The 20235-nt window shown below is 46.1% G+C and overlaps 1 protein-coding gene across 3 annotated transcripts in view; it reads right to left on the bottom strand.

Annotated features, from left to right (window-relative positions):
- Positions 1-7693: 7693 nt before the first annotated feature.
- The window catches only part of LOC117407816 (zinc finger protein 271-like), a 67788-nt gene continuing 55246 nt past the window's right edge, over positions 7694-20235 (bottom strand). For 2 of the 3 annotated variants that reach the window (XM_059015549.1, XM_059015548.1), the window contains exon 3: positions 7694-12898. In XM_059015549.1, the coding sequence (XP_058871532.1) occupies positions 10467-12863 (2397 nt within the window). In that variant the 5' untranslated portion in view covers positions 12864-12898 and the 3' untranslated portion in view covers positions 7694-10466. The remainder of the gene's footprint in view (positions 12899-20235) is intronic. The other variant, XM_059015550.1, reaches the window with a different exon arrangement.

The following is a 20235-nucleotide window of genomic DNA, read 5'->3' as shown; positions in this document are numbered from 1 at the left end:
CGTTTGTGATAATTCCGATGACGATGTCGCTGAGGAAGATGGCGGCTCCCTGGAGGAGTGCGAATTCCCAGGAATTCACTCCTCCACAGATTCGGACCGTCTCTACTCCAGACCGACTGGTTAATTGCAATCCCAAAACACCACTTCCGAGAGACTTCCTTAAAAACAAAGTGCTTGATTACTTTCCCATAAACTGATTTCCTCGTCAATTTCAAAGATCACAGGTTAACCAGGAACTTAATACTGTATCACATTCTGAATATGAATATAGCTGAGTTATTAATTGTAGGTAATACTTAGAATACCAGATACATATTTACCATTAAAAAGCAATCCATGCGATTTCTTTACCAGTCGTTCATTATTTTGTGTATCAGCCTCCACACAAAGCCGAGCGCAGTGCGGTATACTGTAATGATGCTGCAGTCAGTCTGCCCGGACTGCACCTGAACCATCTTAAAAACACGAAGCCTCCAATAAGCTCATTTGTAAAAGTTAGTAAAGAATGGCGCTATATAATCTAAGGAAGCTGAATGTGAACTCCTAGCTGGAGCAACGAGAGAGGGAGAGAGGGGGCGGGGCAGAGAAGGAGGCGGAGACGCTGCTAGGCAACCGGCTCCTGAACATTCCACTCCGCTGAGCAGAGACCGTTAGGATTTAAAAATGCCAAAGTTCCGAGCGCCGTTAGTATGGGCTGCCAGAAATGAGGAGAAAATAAATACAGCTTTTTATAAATGTGTGCATTCAGATATCATTTAGAAATCTAGTTACAAGATTTAACAGTTAGCTAAATATTTAACTGGCCGCTAAATCTGGAGTTTGTATGCAAATGAGCTCCTCCCGCTTTGAACTTTCACTCGGTTTGATTGGCTCTTGTAATGTTGAAATTTGCATGTTTACCAATTAGCATAACATAAGTGCATAGCATAAGTGTGTGTGTGTGTGTGTGTGTGTGTGTGCGCGTGTGCGGGTCAGTACCTGTGTGTGTATATTTCAGTATCTGTGTGTGTGTGTCAGTACCTGTGTGTGTCTCAGTGTGAGTGTGTGTCTGTGTGCCAGTACCTGTCTGTGCGTGTGTGTGTCACTACCTGTTTGTGTGTGTGTTTGTACCTCTGTGTGTGTGTGTGTGTGTGTGTGTGTATATATATATATATATATATGTCTCAGTGTGTGTATTTGTCTCAGTGTGTCTGTCTCAGTGTGTGTGTTTGTCTCAGTTTCTGTGTGTGTCTCAGTGTGTGTGTGTCTCGGTGTGTGTGTGTGTGTCTCAGTGTGTGTGTGTGTGTCTCAGTGTGTGTGTCTCAGTCACTTCAAGTCATACAAAGAGCATTTCAAGAGGAGCGATAAAGTGGAGCGAAGCGATCAAAAAAAGGCGCCAAGTTAGAAGCAAGTATTGTGTGAATCTTGGGCCCCAGCACCTTTCCAAGTGTGCCTATTTGCTTGATGCTTGACAAGATTGGCCTGATTGCTTCTCCTAACTTGTTCTTTTGTGTTTGATATCACCCCTTTAAACGGCTGTTGCGTTTTTCTAACTTGTTTATTTACATTGACAATGTTTTTGTCGTGGGATTGAGAGGAGTTAGAAAAACGTGTTTGAAACGACCGAGAGTCTCTATACAGCTCCAAGAGTTTAGCTGTTTTCACCATGTTGCAGCGGCAAAACTAAATCACTTAGAATTACCATCTGTACCAAAAGACTGAAACACTCTTACATCAAATGTGATAAAAAAACGTAAATACCTCTTATACACAATGAGATATAAGTCGTCAAACTAAGGTCAAATTGTTATTCTCCTCCTTCTTCTGTCTTCTTTTTAAGGGTGTGTAGCGACTTTTCAAACAGAAAAGCTAAATAACTAAACATCTACCAATCCTGTGATTCCACATGTTGGTCAACGTCAAAACAAACCAGGGAATGCAAGCAGTTTGATATCCACACCATTTATATGAAACAATGTATTTATGTTTTAAAACAGCACATATCGCAGTGAAAAACAAAAAATACCGTGGTTTGAACTTGCATCATGACGTTCTTGAAGCGCACACGACCTTAGCCCGCTGCGCCGCTGCACAGTTGTTGAAATGCGTTCATTTTTTAAGCTTACATCCAAGCCTGACCAGCTTTCATTGAAAACCTGAAGGTGCTGCTCGATACTAGAAATGTTCTATTTCCTGTTTGAAAATCTCCCGTTTCCTGTATCTCTGTCTGTGTGTCTCAGTGTGTGTGTGTGTGTGTATGTGTGTGTGTGTCTCAGAGTGTGTGTGTGTGTCTCAGAGTGTGTGTGTGTGTCTCAGAGTGTGTGTGTGAATGTCTCAGTGTGTGTGTGTGTCTCAGTGTGTGTGTGTGTCTCAGTGTGTGTGTCTCAGTGTGTGTGTGTGTGTGTCTCAGTGTGTGTGTGTCTCAGTGTGTGTCTCAGTGTGTGTGTGTGTGTCTCATTGTGTGTCAGTGTGTGTGTTTGTTTTTTTTCAATTTTATTTTATTTTTGCTTTTACGTATTTACAATGTGGCAAACAATGATACAAGATATATGACTGCAGAGCGCAGTGCGGTATACTGTAATGATGCTCCAGTCAGTCTGCCCGGACTGCACCTGAACCATCTTAAAAACACGAAGCCTCCAATAAGCTCATTTGTAAAAGTTAGTAAAGAATGGCGCTATATAATCTAAGGAAGCTGAATGTGAACTCCTAGCTGGAGCAACGAGAGAGGGAGAGAGGGGGCGGGGCAGAGAAGGAGGCGGAGACGCTGCTAGGCAACCGGCTCCTGAACATTCCACTCCGCTGAGCAGAGACCGTTAGGATTTAAAAATGCCAAAGTTCCGAGCGCCGTTAGTATGGGCTGCCAGAAATGAGGAGAAAATAAATACAGCTTTTTATAAATGTGTGCATTCAGATATCATTTAGAAATCTACTTACAAGATTTAACAGTTAGCTAAATATTTAAATACATCTTAAATCTCTTAGCTAGATTTAACATTTAGTTAAATATTTAAATTGCTGCTAAATCTGGAGTTTGTATGCAAATGAGCTCCGCCCGCTTTGAGCTTTCACGCGATTTGATTGGCTATTGTAATGTTGAAATATGCATATCTACCAATTAGCAACACATAAGTGTGTGTCAGTACCTGTGTGTGTGTGTGTGTTCAGCCTTGTTGACCCCTGTGTGTGTGTGTGTGTGTGTGTGTGTGTTCAGCCTTGTTGACCCCTGTGTGTGTGTGTGTGTTCAGCCTTGTTGACCCCTGTGTGTGTGTGTGTTCAGCCTTGTTGACCCCTGTGTGTGTGTGTGTGTGTGTTCAGCCTTGTTGACCCCTGTGTGTGTGTGTGTGTGTGTGTGTGTGTGTGTGTGTGTTCAGCCTTGTTGACCCCTGTGTGTGTGTGTGTGTGTGTTCAGCCTTGTTGACCCCTGTGTGTGTCTCTGTGTTTCAGGTTCCGGTGTTGGAAGCTGGGGGAGGATATCGATCTGATCGTTCGCTGTGAACACGATGGTGTGATGACCGGAGCCAACGGGGAAGTGTCCTTCATCAACGTCAAGACCCTCAACGAGTGGGACTCCAGGGTAGGGACCCCTTTCAATACCTTTAATCACAGCTTCAACCCGAGGAAACCCCACACCACTGATACAGGGGAACCCCAGAGAGAGAGACCGCTTTCAATACCTTTAATCACAGCTTCAACCCGAGGAAACCCCACACCACTGATACAGGGGAACCCCAGACAGAGACCGCTTTCAATAACTTTAATCACAGCTTCAACCCGAGGAAACCCCACACCACTGATACAGGGGAACCCCAGAGAGAGACCGCTTTCAATACCTTTAATCACAGCTTCAACATGAGGAAACCCCACACCACTGATACAGGGGAACCCCAGACAGAGACCGCTTTCAATAAATTTAATCACAGCTTCAACACGAGGAAACCCCACACCACTGATACAGGGGAACCCCAGAGAGAGACCGCTTTCAATACCTTTAATCACAGCTTCAACCCGAGGAAACCTCACACCACTGATACAGGGGAACCCCAGAGAGAGAGACCCCTTTCAATACCTTTAATCACAGCTTCAACCCGAGGAAACCCCACACCACTGATACAGGGGAACCCCAGAGAGAGACCGCTTTCAATACCTTTAATCACAGCTTCAACCCGAGGAAACCACACACCACTGATACAGGGGAACCCCAGAGAGAGACCGCTTTCAATACCTGTAAAAACAGCTTCAACCCGAGGAAACCCCACACCACTGATACAGGGGAACCCCAGAGAGAGACCGCTTTCAATACCTTTAATCACAGCTTCAACATGAGGAAACCCCACACCACTGATACAGGGGAACCCCAGAGAGAGACCGCTTTCAATACCTTTAATCACAGCTTCAACACGAGGAAACCCCACACCACTGATACAGGGGAACCCCAGACAGAGACCGCTTTCAATACCTTTAATCACAGCTTCAACCCGAGGAAACCACACACCACTGATACAGGGGAACCCCAGAGAGAGACCGCTTTCAATACCTGTAAAAACAGCTTCAACCCGAGGAAACCCCACACCACTGATACAGGGGAACCCCAGAGAGAGACCGCTTTCAATACCTTTAATCACAGCTTCAACATGAGGAAACCCCACACCACTGATACAGGGGAACCCCAGAGAGAGACCGCTTTCAATACCTTTAATCACAGCTTCAACCAGAGGAAACCCCACACCACTGATACAGGGGAACCCCAGAGAGAGACCGCTTTCAATACCTTTAATCACAGCTTCAACCAGAGGAAACCCCACACCACTGATACAGGGGAACACCAGAGAGAGACCGCTTTCAATACCTTTAATCACAGCTTCAACATGAGGAAACCCCACACCACTGATACAGGGGAACCCCAGAGAGAGACCGCTTTCAATACCTTTAATCACAGCTTCAACCAGAGGAAACCCCACACCACTGATACAGGGGAACCCCAGAGAGAGACCGCTTTCAATACCTTTAATCACAGCTTCAACACGAGGAAACCCCACACCACTGATACAGGGGAACCCCAGAGAGAGACCGCTTTCAATACCTTTAATCACAGCTTCAACCCGAGGAAACCCCACACCACTGATACAGGGGAACCCCAGAGAGAGACCGCTTTCAATACCTTTAATCACAGCTTCAACACGAGGAAACCCCACACCACTGATACAGGGGAACCCCAGAGAGAGACCGCTTTCAATACCTTTAATCACAGCTTCAACACGAGGAAATGTGGAGAAGCTATAAAAAAGGCCAACGAGATGCTCGGATATATTGTGAGAAGTGTTGAATTTAAATCAAGGGAAGTAATGTTAAAACTTTACAATGCATTAGTAAGACCTCACCTAGAATATTGTGTTCAGTTCTGGTCACCTCGTTACAAAAAGGATATTGCTGCTCTAGAAAGAGTGCAAAGAAGAGCGACCAGAATTATCCCGGGTTTAAAAGGCATGTCGTATGCAGACAGGCTCAAAGAATTGAATCTGTTCAGTCTTGAACAAAGAAGACTACGCGGTGATCTGATTCAAACATTCAAAATCCTAAAAGGTATTGACAATGTCGACCCAGGGGACTTTTTCAACCTGAAAAAAGAAACAAGGACCAGGGGTCACAAATGGAGATTAGAAAAAGGGGCATTCAGCACTGTATTAAAAACTACTTGCTTTGACCAACTAAAAACTATGACCAGCAATTATAAGCGAGATTTAATATTGTATTTTACTCGACTGTGAACACGCTGCAACTAACTCGAAGTTCCCTGTTCGCTTTCAATTTCTGAAACACCTGCATTGCTCATTTCCTGTAAAGACGCCGACATATCTGAATTTGTTATTTTCCTCATCTTGATTTGACAAACTGCCTGGAAACGAGTAGCCATCGCACTGATAAATCAGTGAAACTGGCGGGTATGGGATTTGTAGTTTTTACTGTGCGATTAACAGTGGGCAGTGGACACCAATAAACTACATTCCCAGAGTGCATTACGATTGAGTTTAGATCCGAATGTGAGGGGTTTTTTTGGTTTTACTTTCCAGCTGAAAAAATAAATCACGTTTATTTTTTATAGTCTACCTTTAGAAATTTCTAGTCGCCTCCGTGCGCCTAAATTAAAATGTATTTTCGCACAAGCATTTTGTTCGTCTCACACGCAGAAACTGTTGAGATTTCATCTGCTCTACTGGACGACACAGAAGACTCTGCCCATCATCCGAAGCAAACACTGTTGTATGATTATATGCTATGATTCGACCCGACATCCACCGAGAATCTTTGCGATCCACGTACCGGCCACCACTGTATTAAACTAACATGTTATTTGATCTGAACACAGCTCCGTGACAAGCGGTCGCTGCTGCCCTCTGCTGTTTACAAGAGGTACTACAGGTAGTGAAATTCACAATGACATTACTACTGTTACTAGTATTTATTTCTTAGCAGCCATCCAGGGTGACTTACAATTGTTACAAATGATCACAGTACAAAGTATCACATTATAAAACATCACATTACAGAATATCATAATACAGATAAGAGCAGATATGAAAGTACAATAAGATCAATTCAAGTAAGAGCAAAATAATAAAGCACACAGTAAATTATAAGAGTGAATTCGACTAAGAGCAGCTAAACCTGATAGTAACTATTTGCTGATATGAGTCCAGTAAGAACAGGCAGTAAGCATGATAAATACATGAGAATGATTTCAAATAAGAGCAATTACAGAAAACGTTATTATTTATACACACAGTACTCTCCTGGCTATCCTGTAAATATTGTTTTTGCTGTATTTTAAGAATGTATCTGAAATGTCTATTTTATGTACAGGGGTTAAGGTGAATACGAGTCATTTCAAAGGAAAACTGAACTGCGTTCAGATAGAGAGAGAGTGGGTGAGAGAGAATGAAACAAACAATTCTAGTAAATGACCACACGATGGCAGCATTGTATAAGGAATAGCAAGAGCACCGTTCTGCCCGTCTCCATGAAGTCCAGGTTTACAGCACAGGAAGTGTGTGCAGAGTTGCTAGTCTTTGATGGATTTTATATTTGGAACACAGTTAAAAGTGTAAATGTTAGAAATGATCCTATTATTTTTTAACCTAATGCAGTCCCAGTTTATTCTTGTACATTAATAACACCGCTAGTAGCTTTCTGTGTGTAATTATTGTTTCCATTTCCAATAAGGTCCTTGTTAGTGTAAGTGACATTTCCTTGTTCATTTGTATCAGTCTGAACCTCTTCTATACATTTCAGCTTCAGCCCTTGAGTTCCAATGCAACTACAATCTAAAGGTAACAAACCAGGATTATTATTGTTTCATGTTACTGTTTGCATCATTTCACCCTCATTCCATTAAAATTACATGTTCTAGTAATCAAACTGCAGCAGTGTGCTTCTAAATGTGTTTCCAAAGGCTGTCCACATGAAGCACCCTGTAGTGTTATTTCTGTGACCTTAATGTTTTAAAATAATACTGCATTTTGTTTGTTCATTTTTGCCATTTCCGCATGCATGACATACCTGTACAGTGCAAACCTGTTTGAGGATCCATTGCTCCTGATCCAATCTAAATAAATCTGCATGCTGTTTGGATTAATAGACTTCTCTTCTCCTAGACAGGCAGCAGAAATAGTGGAGCCCAGCAGTAAAGCAGTAAAGAAAAAGCACTTCACAACAGTTCAGTGTAAAATCAATGCAAAGTTTATTAGTGGCTTCTGAATAGTGAAATGTGTAAAGGTGTTCTCTTTTAATAGCATCATCTTCACTTCACACTGTCTGATAGAATGCAATCGATACACAATATATAAAGATTTAAACATTCTACTTTAATGGCAGTGCTGATTTATATGTACAGGTCGGACAAAAGTTTAGCATCACCTAGAATTTTAGGATTGAGACAATTAAAAGAAAACATAATTTAGATACTTTATTTATCATGAAGTATCAATTAAACTACACAATGAGATCGCAAGTCTCCTGGAAGCCATCATTGTACAGTATTCCATGTTAGATTTCAATTTCTCAGCTTTTTTAAGCATACAGACACAAAGCAGTGTGTAATTTAATATGTTAATGTAACATTATTCAGCAGCTTTCATTCAACTATGAAGCAAAATTATTTCATCTTATCGGGTGATGCAAAACTTTTGTTCATAGCCGTAGTTAAAACGTAAAAGTTTAGGATTCTCAACTCAAATGCATTAAAACAAAACATATGGACATAGTTTAGATATTTTATTTAACATCATGTAAATCAAAGAAACTACAAAACTGTATAACAAAACTCTAGTAGAAGCCAAAAATACTAGTACTGCATTTCATGTTAGATTCCAAAATGTCACGTTTTTCAATTTGTCAGTTTTTCATTAAGTAAATGGAAAACTACAAAGCGGTGTTTGATTCAATATGTTAACGTAACATTATTCAGCAGGTTTCATTCAACTTTATGAAGCAAAATTAGTTCATTCTATAGAGTGAGGCAAAACCTCTGGTCATATCTGTAGTCTATTTCTAACAGACTTAGCTGTGATTTTTAATATGAAATGTGACAATGTCTAAATTGCAACACAATGCAAAGAGATTCGAAGTAATACATTCATAGAAAAAACATCAATAAAACAGAGTTCTGTGTATAAGGTTTCTTATCTTATTTGATCTAAAACAAGTCGTGGGTCTGGCTTGTTCTCAGCTGCGTCTCCAGTGGGTTCAAAGCCCAGCTCAGGACACTGGAAATGCAGCTGAACTCACACACTGAGAACAAGCAGGCAGCAGAGAAGACTGAGCCCACACTCCAGGGCTTACATCATGAGACACTAGCAAAGGAATTCCATTTCTCATTTCATGAAGACTGAGCCCACACTCCAGGGCTTACATCATGATACACTAGCAAAGGAATTCCATTTCTCATTTCATGAAGACTGAGCCCACACTCCAGGGCTTACATCATGAAACACTAGCAAAGGAATTCCATTTCTCATTTCATGAAGACTGAGCCCACACTCCAGGGCTTACATCATGATACACTAGCAAAGGAATTCCATTTCTCATTTCATGAAGACTGAGCCCACACTCCAGGGCTTACATCATGATACACTAGCAAAGGAATTCCAGGACACAGAGGGAATTCCTTTTCTCATTTCATGAAGCCAGTATGATCAAACCTGCAGCAGCATCTCCCCCTTTGACAAGCTTGTATTTTTCAATGTCTCCCTTGGGTTTGTTCAGTTCCACTGCAGATCTCTCTCAGGAATCATTGACAGTTTAAAAATGAGAAACCTTTTACATACAGAGGTAATGGAAACATGTGCCCTTTATATACAGAGATACTGGAAAATGTACAGGAAATTCAATTTTAATGAAACCCTTTCTAAATAGCTAAGCTTGCCTCAGGATGTATCAGGTGTTATCACTCTAATGATAGCATACTGATACAAAATACAAACAAACAAGCCAAAAAGAATAAAACAGCTAATGGTGATTCCACAAAAGCACCAGCTCTGTTACTGTCAAACAGTCTGAGGCAACTTCATTCTGCAGATTGTTTCGATCAATTATTCATAAACTGTATAAACTATGAATGTAGTAATGATGGTAATGTTGCTGCATGTAGGTTCTGCAGATTTGTAACAAATGTAACATTAGTGAAAATTGTTTGCTTGCTCACCTTTCATGTTTTACAGTATTATATTTATACAGGTCTAATATTGTGGTCTGTCACAATAATTGGATATACAATCTACACATTGTATTTCAATCTCATTGCACTGAAGCAGGGCTCCAGTAGACAGTAAGCTTGGAGTTTCTCAGTATTTAAACACTCAGCAAAGCAGATTCATTCATTCAAATTCATGCAAAACCAAAACAGCTTTTGCTCCAGTGCAAAGTTTGCACCACCTAAAATAAAAACAAAAAACACAAGGTTGCTCCAGCTTGTGTCTGCACTGGTGCAAGAGCTTAGAGGCCATACTAGTTAGATGAAGCACACATTGCTGCCACACCCATGAAGATATTCTTAGTTTTGGGTGCTTTTAAACAATTCACTTATGTATTGTATACTGTAATCACTGACATTGGAACAGTAATGCCATTTATAGCTCAAATTACATTTTAAAAATATCATAAATGTTATTGGCAGCTGAGTGTAATGTGTTGGGTTTATATCACACATATAATTGTTCAAAGAAAAAGCTTGGCATATTTCCACTGTGTCCCTTAAGTAGAATGACCCTGTAACTGTCCTAAATCCTCACAGCATGATGAGTGAGATTCATTTCCAATTCAGGGGCAGGAGTGGAGCTGAATCCCAGGGCTGTCCAGTTCATTCTGAAAGAATGGGTCTGTCTCCTTCAGTTTGACACGCTCCCCTTCTCAGTGTCTCTGGATTCAGGCTGGCTCTCACTCCTGGGGACCCCTTTCATTTACTGCAGGGTGAGAGAGAGACAAGGAATCAGTCAGCTCTCCACACACTCAAACAAGCAGGGTGGAGAGGTGAGGGACTGAGAGGGAGGGAGGCTGGCTCCAGTGTGATTTCGCTTGTGTATATGTAGGCTTCCTAACTGACTGAAGCTCTTACCACATTCAGTACTGTGATACGGCTTCTCTCCAGTGTGAATTTGCTGGTGTTTTTTAAGGTCTCTTAACCTACTGAAGCGTTCCCCACATTCAGTACAGTGATACAGCTTCTCTCCAGTGTGAATTCGCTGATGTGCTTTTAGGTCTCCTGACTGACGGAAGCTCTTCCCACATTCAGAACAGTAATATGGCTTCTCTCCAGTGTGAATTCGCTGGTGTCTCTTTAGGACTCCTAACTGATTGAAGCTCTGCCCACATTCATTACAGTGATATGGCTTCTCTCCTGTGTGAATTCGCTGGTGTGATTTTAGGTGTCCTAATTGACTGAAGCTCTTTCCACATTCAGTGCAGTGATGAGGCTTTTCTCCAGTGTGAATTCGCTGGTGTGCTTTTAGGCTTCCAATCTGACTGAAGCTCACCCCATATTTAGTACAGTGATATGGTTTCTCTCCAGTGTGAATTCGCTGGTGTCTTTTTAGGTCACCTAACTGATTGAAGCTCTCCCCACATTCAGTACTGTGATACGGCTTCTCTCCAGTGTGAATTTGCTGGTGTTTTTTAAGGTCTCTTAACCTACTGAAGCGTTCCCCACATTCAGTACAGTGATACAGCTTCTCTCCAGTGTGAATTCGCTGGTGTCTTTTTAGGTCACCTAACTGATTGAAGCTCTCCCCACATTCAGTACTGTGATACGGCTTCTCTCCAGTGTGAATTTGCTGGTGTTTTTTAAGGTCTCTTAACCTACTGAAGCGTTCCCCACATTCAGTACAGTGATACAGCTTCTCTCCAGTGTGAATTCGCTGGTGTCTTTTTAGGTCACCTAACTGATTGAAGCTCTCCCCACATTCAGTACTGTGATACGGCTTCTCTCCAGTGTGAATTTGCTGGTGTTTTTTAAGGTCTTTTAACCTACTGAAGCGTTCCCCACATTCAGTACAGTGATACAGCTTCTCTCCAGTGTGAATTCGCTGATGTGCTTTTAGGTCTCCTGACTGACGGAAGCTCTTCCCACATTCAGAACAGTAATATGGCTTCTCTCCAGTGTGAATTCGCTGGTGTCTCTTTAGGACTCCTAACTGATTGAAGCTCTGCCCACATTCATTACAGTGATATGGCTTCTCTCCTGTGTGAATTCGCTGATGTGATTTTAGGTGTCCTAATTGACTGAAGCTCTTTCCACATTCAGAACAGTGACGAGGCTTTTCTCCAGTGTGAATTCGCTGGTGTGCTTTTAGGCTTCCAATCTGACTGAAGCTCACCCCACATTTAGTACAGTGATATGGCTTCTCTCCAGTGTGAATTCGCTGATGTATTTTTAGGCTTCCTGACACCGTGAAGCTCACCCCACATTCACTACAGTGATACGGCTTCTCTCCAGTGTGAATTCGCTGGTGTATTTTTAGGTTTCCTGACTGACTGAAGCTCTTTTCATATCCAGTACATTGATGTGATATCTTTGGCCGGTATATATTTTCTGAACCCTTAAACAACAAGTGAATAGACTCCTCTTCAATGTAGATAGGCTCCAGTTCAGTCTCTTCTTTAATGTGGACAGGCTCCAGTTCAGTCTCTTCTTTAATGTGGACAGGCTCCAGTTCAGTCTCTTCTTTAATGTGGACAGGCTCCAGTTCAGTCTCTTCTTTAATGTGGACAGGCTCCAGTTCAGTCTCTTCTTTAATGTGGACAGGCTCCAGTTCAGTCTCTTCTTTCATGTGGACAGGCTCCAGTTCAGTCTCTTCTTTCATGTGGACAGGCTCCAGTTCAGTCTCTTCTTTAATGTGGACAGGCTCCAGTTCAGTCTCCTCTTCTTTAATGTGGACAGGCTCCAGTTCAGTCTCTTCTTTAATGTGGACAGGCTCCAGTTCGGTCTCTTCTTTAATGTGGACAGGCTCCAGTTCAGTCTCCTCTTCTTTAATGTGGACAGGCTCCAGTTCAGTCTCTTCTTTAATGTGGACAGGCTCCAGTTCGGTCTCTTCTTTAATGTGGACAGGCTCCAGTTCAGTCTCTTCCTCTTTAATGTGGACAGACTCCAGTTCAGTCTCTTCTTTAATGTGGACAGGCTCCAGTTCAGTCTCTTCCACTTTAATGTGGACAGGCTCCAGTTCAGTCTCTTCTTTAATGTGGACAGGCTCCAGTTCAGTCTCTTCTTTAATGTGGACAGGCTCCAGTTCAGTCTCTTCTTTAATGTGGACAGGCTCCAGTTCAGGCATTTCTTGTTTAATGCACACAGGTACCAATTCCAGAACCACCTCCTGTTTAATGTAAACAGACTCCATTTTTGTTCCTTGGCTTTCACCAGGATAAAGCAGTCCTGAAAACAGAAAATAAAATTTGTATTATGATCTGTTCTCTTTTGGTGTGTTTACACTTATGATTCGGACCTGAACTGGCATAAGTTTGATCAGATTAAAAGATTCTTATCATTTCAGCCCCAGTTTACACTTGAGCACAGTCCTCGGCTGGCTTTGACCCTGTATGCGCACACATAGCCCCTGAACTGCAGTGCGTGCCCGATGACATCATATCAACCACGCCTTGTGTGAAGACATTTCCCCTCCCAGAACACAGAGGCAGAAGTGACAACAACAGCAAGCCTTTCACTCGTGTGTTTCTACTCCAAGGTGGTCGTTCCGTGCCAATTAAGATTTCATTCTGTCATCAGAAATGGAGCGGAGCATTGAAAACGTGCAAATCAGATGTTTCAAGAAAAAGGTGTTATTGTCTTCATTTACACCTCAGTCTGACAACTCGTCTCACATGGAAATGTAAACAGTAACTCCCATGTATTTTCTTAACCATAACAAGTATTCCAAGGACACAGAGAAAGCAGGCAGGTGGCAGAGTGTTCAGCTTCAGAGCCCCACAGGTGTGGAATGATCTGCCTCGATTTGGAAGGGAGGCACCATCTCTTGCTGCTTTTAAATTCAGGATTAAAGTTTTTTTATATATATCATTTAGCAGAGGTAATTTAAAGGGATAATTTTAACATCCTATTTTCTGCCGCTTATTTCCATCGGTGTATTTTACACTCCTGATTCGTATCACTGCTTCTGAAAGTAATTTATTAAATGACTTGCTTAGCTGCTTCACTGCGTGTCATTTGGCTTGGTGTGTGACGCGAGACCAAGGAGGAGACAGACACAGACAGTGCAGAGGCATGAATGAATACGCTGGTGCTCAGGGAGGAGACAGACACAGACAGTGCAGAGGTATGAATGAATACGCTGGTGCTCAGGGAGGAGACAGACACAGACAGTGCAGAGGTATGAATGAATACGCTGGTGCGCCAGGGAGGAGACAGACACAGACAGTGCCGAGGCATGAATGAATACGCTGGTGCTCAGGGAGGAGACAGACACAGACAGTGCAGAGGCATGAATGAATACGCTGGTGCTCAGGGAGGAGACAGACACAGACAGTGCAGAGGCATGAATGAATACGCTGGTGCTCAGGGAGGAGACAGACACAGACAGTGCAGAGGTATGAATGAATACGCTGGTGCTCAGGGAGGAGACAGACACAGACAGTGCCGAGGCATGAATGAATACGCTGGTGCTCAGGGAGGAGACAGACACAGACAGTGCAGAGGTATGAATGAATACGCTGGTGCGCCAGGGAGGAGACAGAGACAGACAGTGCAGAGGTATGAATGAATACGCTGGTGCGCCAGGGAGGAGACAGACACAGACAGTGCAGAGGCATGAATGAATACGCTGGTGCTCAGGGAGGAGACAGACACAGACAGTGCAGAGGCATGAATGAATACGCTGGTGCTCAGGGAGGAGACAGACACAGACAGTGCAGAGGCATGAATGAATACGCTGGTGCTCAGGGAGGAGACAGACACAGACAGTGCCGAGGCATGAATGAATACGCTGGTGCTCAGGGAGGAGACAGACACAGACAGTGCAGAGGTATGAATGAATACGCTGGTGCGCCAGGGAGGAGACAGACACAGACAGTGCAGAGGCATGAATGAATACGCTGGTGCTCAGGGAGGAGACAGACACAGACAGTGCCGAGGCATGAATGAATACGCTGGTGCTCAGGGAGGAGACAGACACAGACAGTGCAGAGGCATGAATGAATACGCTGGTGCTCAGGGAGGAGACAGACACAGACAGTGCAGAGGTATGAATGAATACGCTGGTGCTCAGGGAGGAGACAGACACAGACAGTGCAGAGGTATGAATGAATACGCTGGTGCTCAGGGAGGAGACAGACACAGACAGTGCAGAGGTATGAATGAATACGCTGGTGCTCAGGGAGGAGACAGACACAGACAGTGCAGAGGCATGAATGAATACGCTGGTGCTCAGGGAGGAGACAGACACAGACAGTGCAGAGGCATGAATGAATACGCTGGTGCGCCAGGGAGGAGACAGACACAGACAGTGCAGAGGTATGAATGAATACGCTGGTGCTCAGGGAGGAGACAGACACAGACAGTGCAGAGGCATGAATGAATACGCTGGTGCTCAGGGAGGAGACAGACACAGACAGTGCAGAGGCATGAATGAATACGCTGGTGCGCCAGGGAGGAGACAGACACAGACAGTGCAGAGGTATGAATGAATACGCTGGTGCGCCAGGGAGGAGACAGACACAGACAGTGCAGAGGCATGAATGAATACGCTGGTGCTCAGGGAGGAGACAGACACAGACAGTGCAGAGGCATGAATGAATACGCTGGTGCTCAGGGAGGAGACAGACACAGACAGTGCAGAGGCATGAATGAATACGCTGGTGCTCAGGGAGGAGACAGACACAGACAGTGCCGAGGCATGAATGAATACGCTGGTGCTCAGGGAGGAGACAGACACAGACAGTGCCGAGGCATGAATGAATACGCTGGTGCTCAGGGAGGAGACAGACACAGACAGTGCAGAGGCATGAATGAATACGCTGGTGCTCAGGGAGGAGACAGACACAGACAGTGCAGAGGCATGAATGAATACGCTGGTGCTCAGGGAGGAGACAGACACAGACAGTGCAGAGGCATGAATGAATACGCTGGTGCTCAGGGAGGAGACAGACACAGACAGTGCAGAGGTATGAATGAATACGCTGGTGCTCAGGGAGGAGACAGACACAGACAGTGCAGAGGTATGAATGAATACGCTGGTGCTCAGGGAGGAGACAGACACAGACAGTGCCGAGGTATGAATGAATACGCTGGTGCTCAGGGAGGAGACAGACACAGACAGTGCAGAGGTATGAATGAATACGCTGGTGCTCAGGGAGGAGACAGACACAGACAGTGCCGAGGCATGAATGAATACGCTGGTGCGCCAGGGAGGAGACAGACACAGACAGTGCCGAGGCATGAATGAATACGCTGGTGCGCCAGGGAGGAGACAGACACAGACAGTGCCGAGGCATGAATGAATACGCTGGTGCTCAGGGAGGAGACAGACACAGACAGTGCCGAGGCATGAATGAATACGCTGGTGCTCAGGGAGGAGACAGACACAGACAGTGCAGAGGTATGAATGAATACGCTGGTGCTCAGGGAGGAGACAGACACAGACAGTGCAGAGGCATGAATGAATACGCTGGTGCGCCAGGGAGGAGACAGACACAGACAGTGCCGAGGCATGAATGAATACGCTGGTGCGCCAGGGAGGAGACAGACACAGACAGTGCCGAGGCATGAATGAATATGCTGGTGCTCAGGGAGGAGACAGACACAGACAGTGCAGAGGTATGAATGAATACGCTGGTGCTCAGGGAGGAGACAGACACAGACAGTGCAGAGGCATGAATGAATACGCTGGTGCGCCAGGGAGGAGACAGACACAGACAGTGCCGAGGCATGAATGAATACGCTGGTGCGCCAGGGAGGAGACAGACACAGACAGTGCCGAGGCATGAATGAATACGCTGGTGCGCCAGGGAGGAGACAGACACAGACAGTGCCGAGGCATGAATGAATACGCTGGTGCGCCAGGGAGGAGACAGACACAGACAGTGCCGAGGCATGAATGAATACGCTGGTGCGCCAGGGAGGAGACAGACACAGACAGTGCCGAGGCATGAATGAATACGCTGGTGCTCAGGGAGGAGACAGACACAGACAGTGCCGAGGCATGAATGAATACGCTGGTGCTCAGGGAGGAGACAGACACAGACAGTGCAGAGGTATGAATGAATACGCTGGTGCTCAGGGAGGAGACAGACACAGACAGTGCAGAGGCATGAATGAATACGCTGGTGCGCCAGGGAGGAGACAGACACAGACAGTGCCGAGGCATGAATGAATACGCTGGTGCGCCAGGGAGGAGACAGACACAGACAGTGCCGAGGCATGAATGAATACGCTGGTGCTCAGGGAGGAGACAGACACAGACAGTGCAGAGGTATGAATGAATACGCTGGTGCTCAGGGAGGAGACAGACACAGACAGTGCAGAGGCATGAATGAATACGCTGGTGCGCCAGGGAGGAGACAGACACAGACAGTGCCGAGGCATGAATGAATACGCTGGTGCGCCAGGGAGGAGACAGACACAGACAGTGCCGAGGCATGAATGAATACGCTGGTGCTCAGGGAGGAGACAGACACAGACAGTGCCGAGGCATGAATGAATACGCTGGTGCTCAGGGAGGAGACAGACACAGACAGTGCCGAGGCATGAATGAATACGCTGGTGCGCCAGGGAGGAGACAGACACAGACAGTGCAGAGGCATGAATGAATACGCTGGTGCTCAGGGAGGAGACAGACACAGACAGTGCCGAGGCATGAATGAATACGCTGGTGCTCAGGGAGGAGACAGACACAGACAGTGCCGAGGCATGAATGAATACTCTGGTGCGCCAGGGAGGAGACAGAGACAGACAGTGCAGAGGCATGAATGAATACGCTGGTGCTCAGGGAGGAGACAGAGACAGACAGTGCAGAGGCATGAATGAATACGCTGGTGCTCAGGGAGGAGACAGAGACAGACAGTGCAGAGGTATGAATGAATACGCTGGTGCTCAGGGAGGAGACAGACACAGACAGTGCAGAGGCATGAATGAATACGCTGGTGCTCAGGGAGGAGACAGACACAGACAGTGCAGAGGCATGAATGAATACGCTGGTGCGCCAGGGAGGAGACAGACACAGACAGTGCAGAGGCATGAATGAATACGCTGGTGCTCAGGGAGGAGACAGACACAGACAGTGCAGAGGCATGAATGAATACGCTGGTGCTCAGGGAGGAGACAGACACAGACAGTGCAGAGGCATGAATGAATACGCTGGTGCTCAGGGAGGAGACAGACACAGACAGTGCAGAGGTATGAATGGATACGCTGGTGCTCAGGGAGGAGACAGACACAGACAGTGCCGAGGCATGAATGAATACGCTGGTGCGCCAGGGAGGAGACAGACACAGACAGTGCCGAGGCATGAATGAATACGCTGGTGCGCCAGGGAGGAGACAGACACAGACAGTGCCGAGGCATGAATGAATACGCTGGTGCGCCAGGGAGGAGACAGACACAGACAGTGCCGAGGCATGAATGAATACGCTGGTGCGCCAGGGAGGAGACAGACACAGACAGTGCCGAGGCATGAATGAATACGCTGGTGCTCAGGGAGGAGACAGACACAGACAGTGCAGAGGCATGAATGAATACGCTGGTGCTCAGGGAGGAGACAGACACAGACAGTGCAGAGGTATGAATGAATACGCTGGTGCTCAGGGAGGAGACAGACACAGACAGTGCAGAGGCATGAATGAATACGCTGGTGCGCCAGGGAGGAGACAGACACAGACAGTGCCGAGGCATGAATGAATACGCTGGTGCTCAGGGAGGAGACAGACACAGACAGTGCCGAGGCATGAATGAATACGCTGGTGCTCAGGGAGGAGACAGACACAGACAGTGCAGAGGTATGAATGAATACACTGGTGCTCAGGGAGGAGACAGACACAGACAGTGCAGAGGCATGAATGAATACGCTGGTGCGCCAGGGAGGAGACAGACACAGACAGTGCAGAGGTATGAATGAATACGCTGGTGCTCAGGGAGGAGACAGACACAGACAGTGCCGAGGCATGAATGAATACGCTGGTGCGCCAGGGAGGAGACAGACACAGACAGTGCCGAGGCATGAATGAATACGCTGGTGCGCCAGGGAGGAGACAGACACAGACAGTGCCGAGGCATGAATGAATACGCTGGTGCGCCAGGGAGGAGACAGACACAGACAATGCCGAGGCATGAATGAATACGCTGGTGCTCAGGGAGGAGACAGACACAGACAGTGCAGAGGCATGAATGAATACGCTGGTGCTCAGGGAGGAGACAGACACAGACAGTGCAGAGGCATGAATGAATACGCTGGTGCTCAGGGAGGAGACAGACACAGACAGTGCAGAGGCATGAATGAATACGCTGGTGCTCAGGGAGGAGACAGACACAGACAGTGCAGAGGCATGAATGAATACGCTGGTGCGCCAGGGAGGAGACAGACACAGACAGTGCAGAGGCATGAATGAATACGCTGGTGCTCAGGGAGGAGACAGACACAGACAGTGCAGAGGCATGAATGAATACGCTGGTGCTCAGGGAGGAGACAGACACAGACAGTGCAGAGGCATGAATGAATACGCTGGTGCGCCAGGGAGGAGACAGACACAGACAGTGCAGAGGCATGAATGAATACGCTGGTGCGCCAGGGAGGAGACAGACACAGACAGTGCAGAGGTATGAATGAAAACGCTGGTGCTCAGGGAGGAGACAGACACAGACAGTGCCGAGGTATGAATGAATACGCTGGTGCTCAGGGAGGAGACAGACACAGACAGTGCAGAGGTATGAATGAATACGCTGGTGCTCAGGGAGGAGACAGACACAGACAGTGCCGAGGCATGAATGAATACGCTGGTGCGCCAGGGAGGAGACAGACACAGACAGTGCCGAGGCATGAATGAATACGCTGGTGCGCCAGGGAGGAGACAGACACAGACAGTGCCGAGGCATGAATGAATACGCTGGTGCGCCAGGGAGGAGACAGACACAGACAGTGCCGAGGCATGAATGAATACGCTGGTGCGCCAGGGAGGAGACAGACACAGACAGTGCCGAGGCATGAATGAATACGCTGGTGCTCAGGGAGGAGACAGACACAGACAGTGCAGAGGCATGAATGAATACGCTGGTGCTCAGGGAGGAGACAGACACAGACAGTGCAGAGGTATGAATGAATACGCTGGTGCTCAGGGAGGAGACAGACACAGACAGTGCAGAGGCATGAATGAATACGCTGGTGCGCCAGGGAGGAGACAGACACAGACAGTGCCGAGGCATGAATGAATACGCTGGTGCTCAGGGAGGAGACAGACACAGACAGTGCCGAGGCATGAATGAATACGCTGGTGCTCAGGGAGGAGACAGACACAGACAGTGCAGAGGTATGAATGAATACGCTGGTGCTCAGGGAGGAGACAGACACAGACAGTGCAGAGGCATGAATGAATACGCTGGTGCGCCAGGGAGGAGACAGACACAGACAGTCCCGAGGCATGAATGAATACGGTGGTGCGCCAGGGAGGAGACAGACACAGACAGTGCCGAGGCATGAATGAATACGCTGGTGCTCAGGGAGGAGACAGACACAGACAGTGCCGAGGCATGAATGAATACGCTGGTGCTCA

This window comes from Acipenser ruthenus, chromosome 50, assembly GCF_902713425.1.
Source record: "Acipenser ruthenus chromosome 50, fAciRut3.2 maternal haplotype, whole genome shotgun sequence".
Taxonomy (NCBI): domain Eukaryota; kingdom Metazoa; phylum Chordata; class Actinopteri; order Acipenseriformes; family Acipenseridae; genus Acipenser; species Acipenser ruthenus.
The sequence above is the reverse complement of the archived record's forward strand: the minus strand, read 5'-3'. Positions and strand labels throughout refer to the sequence as shown.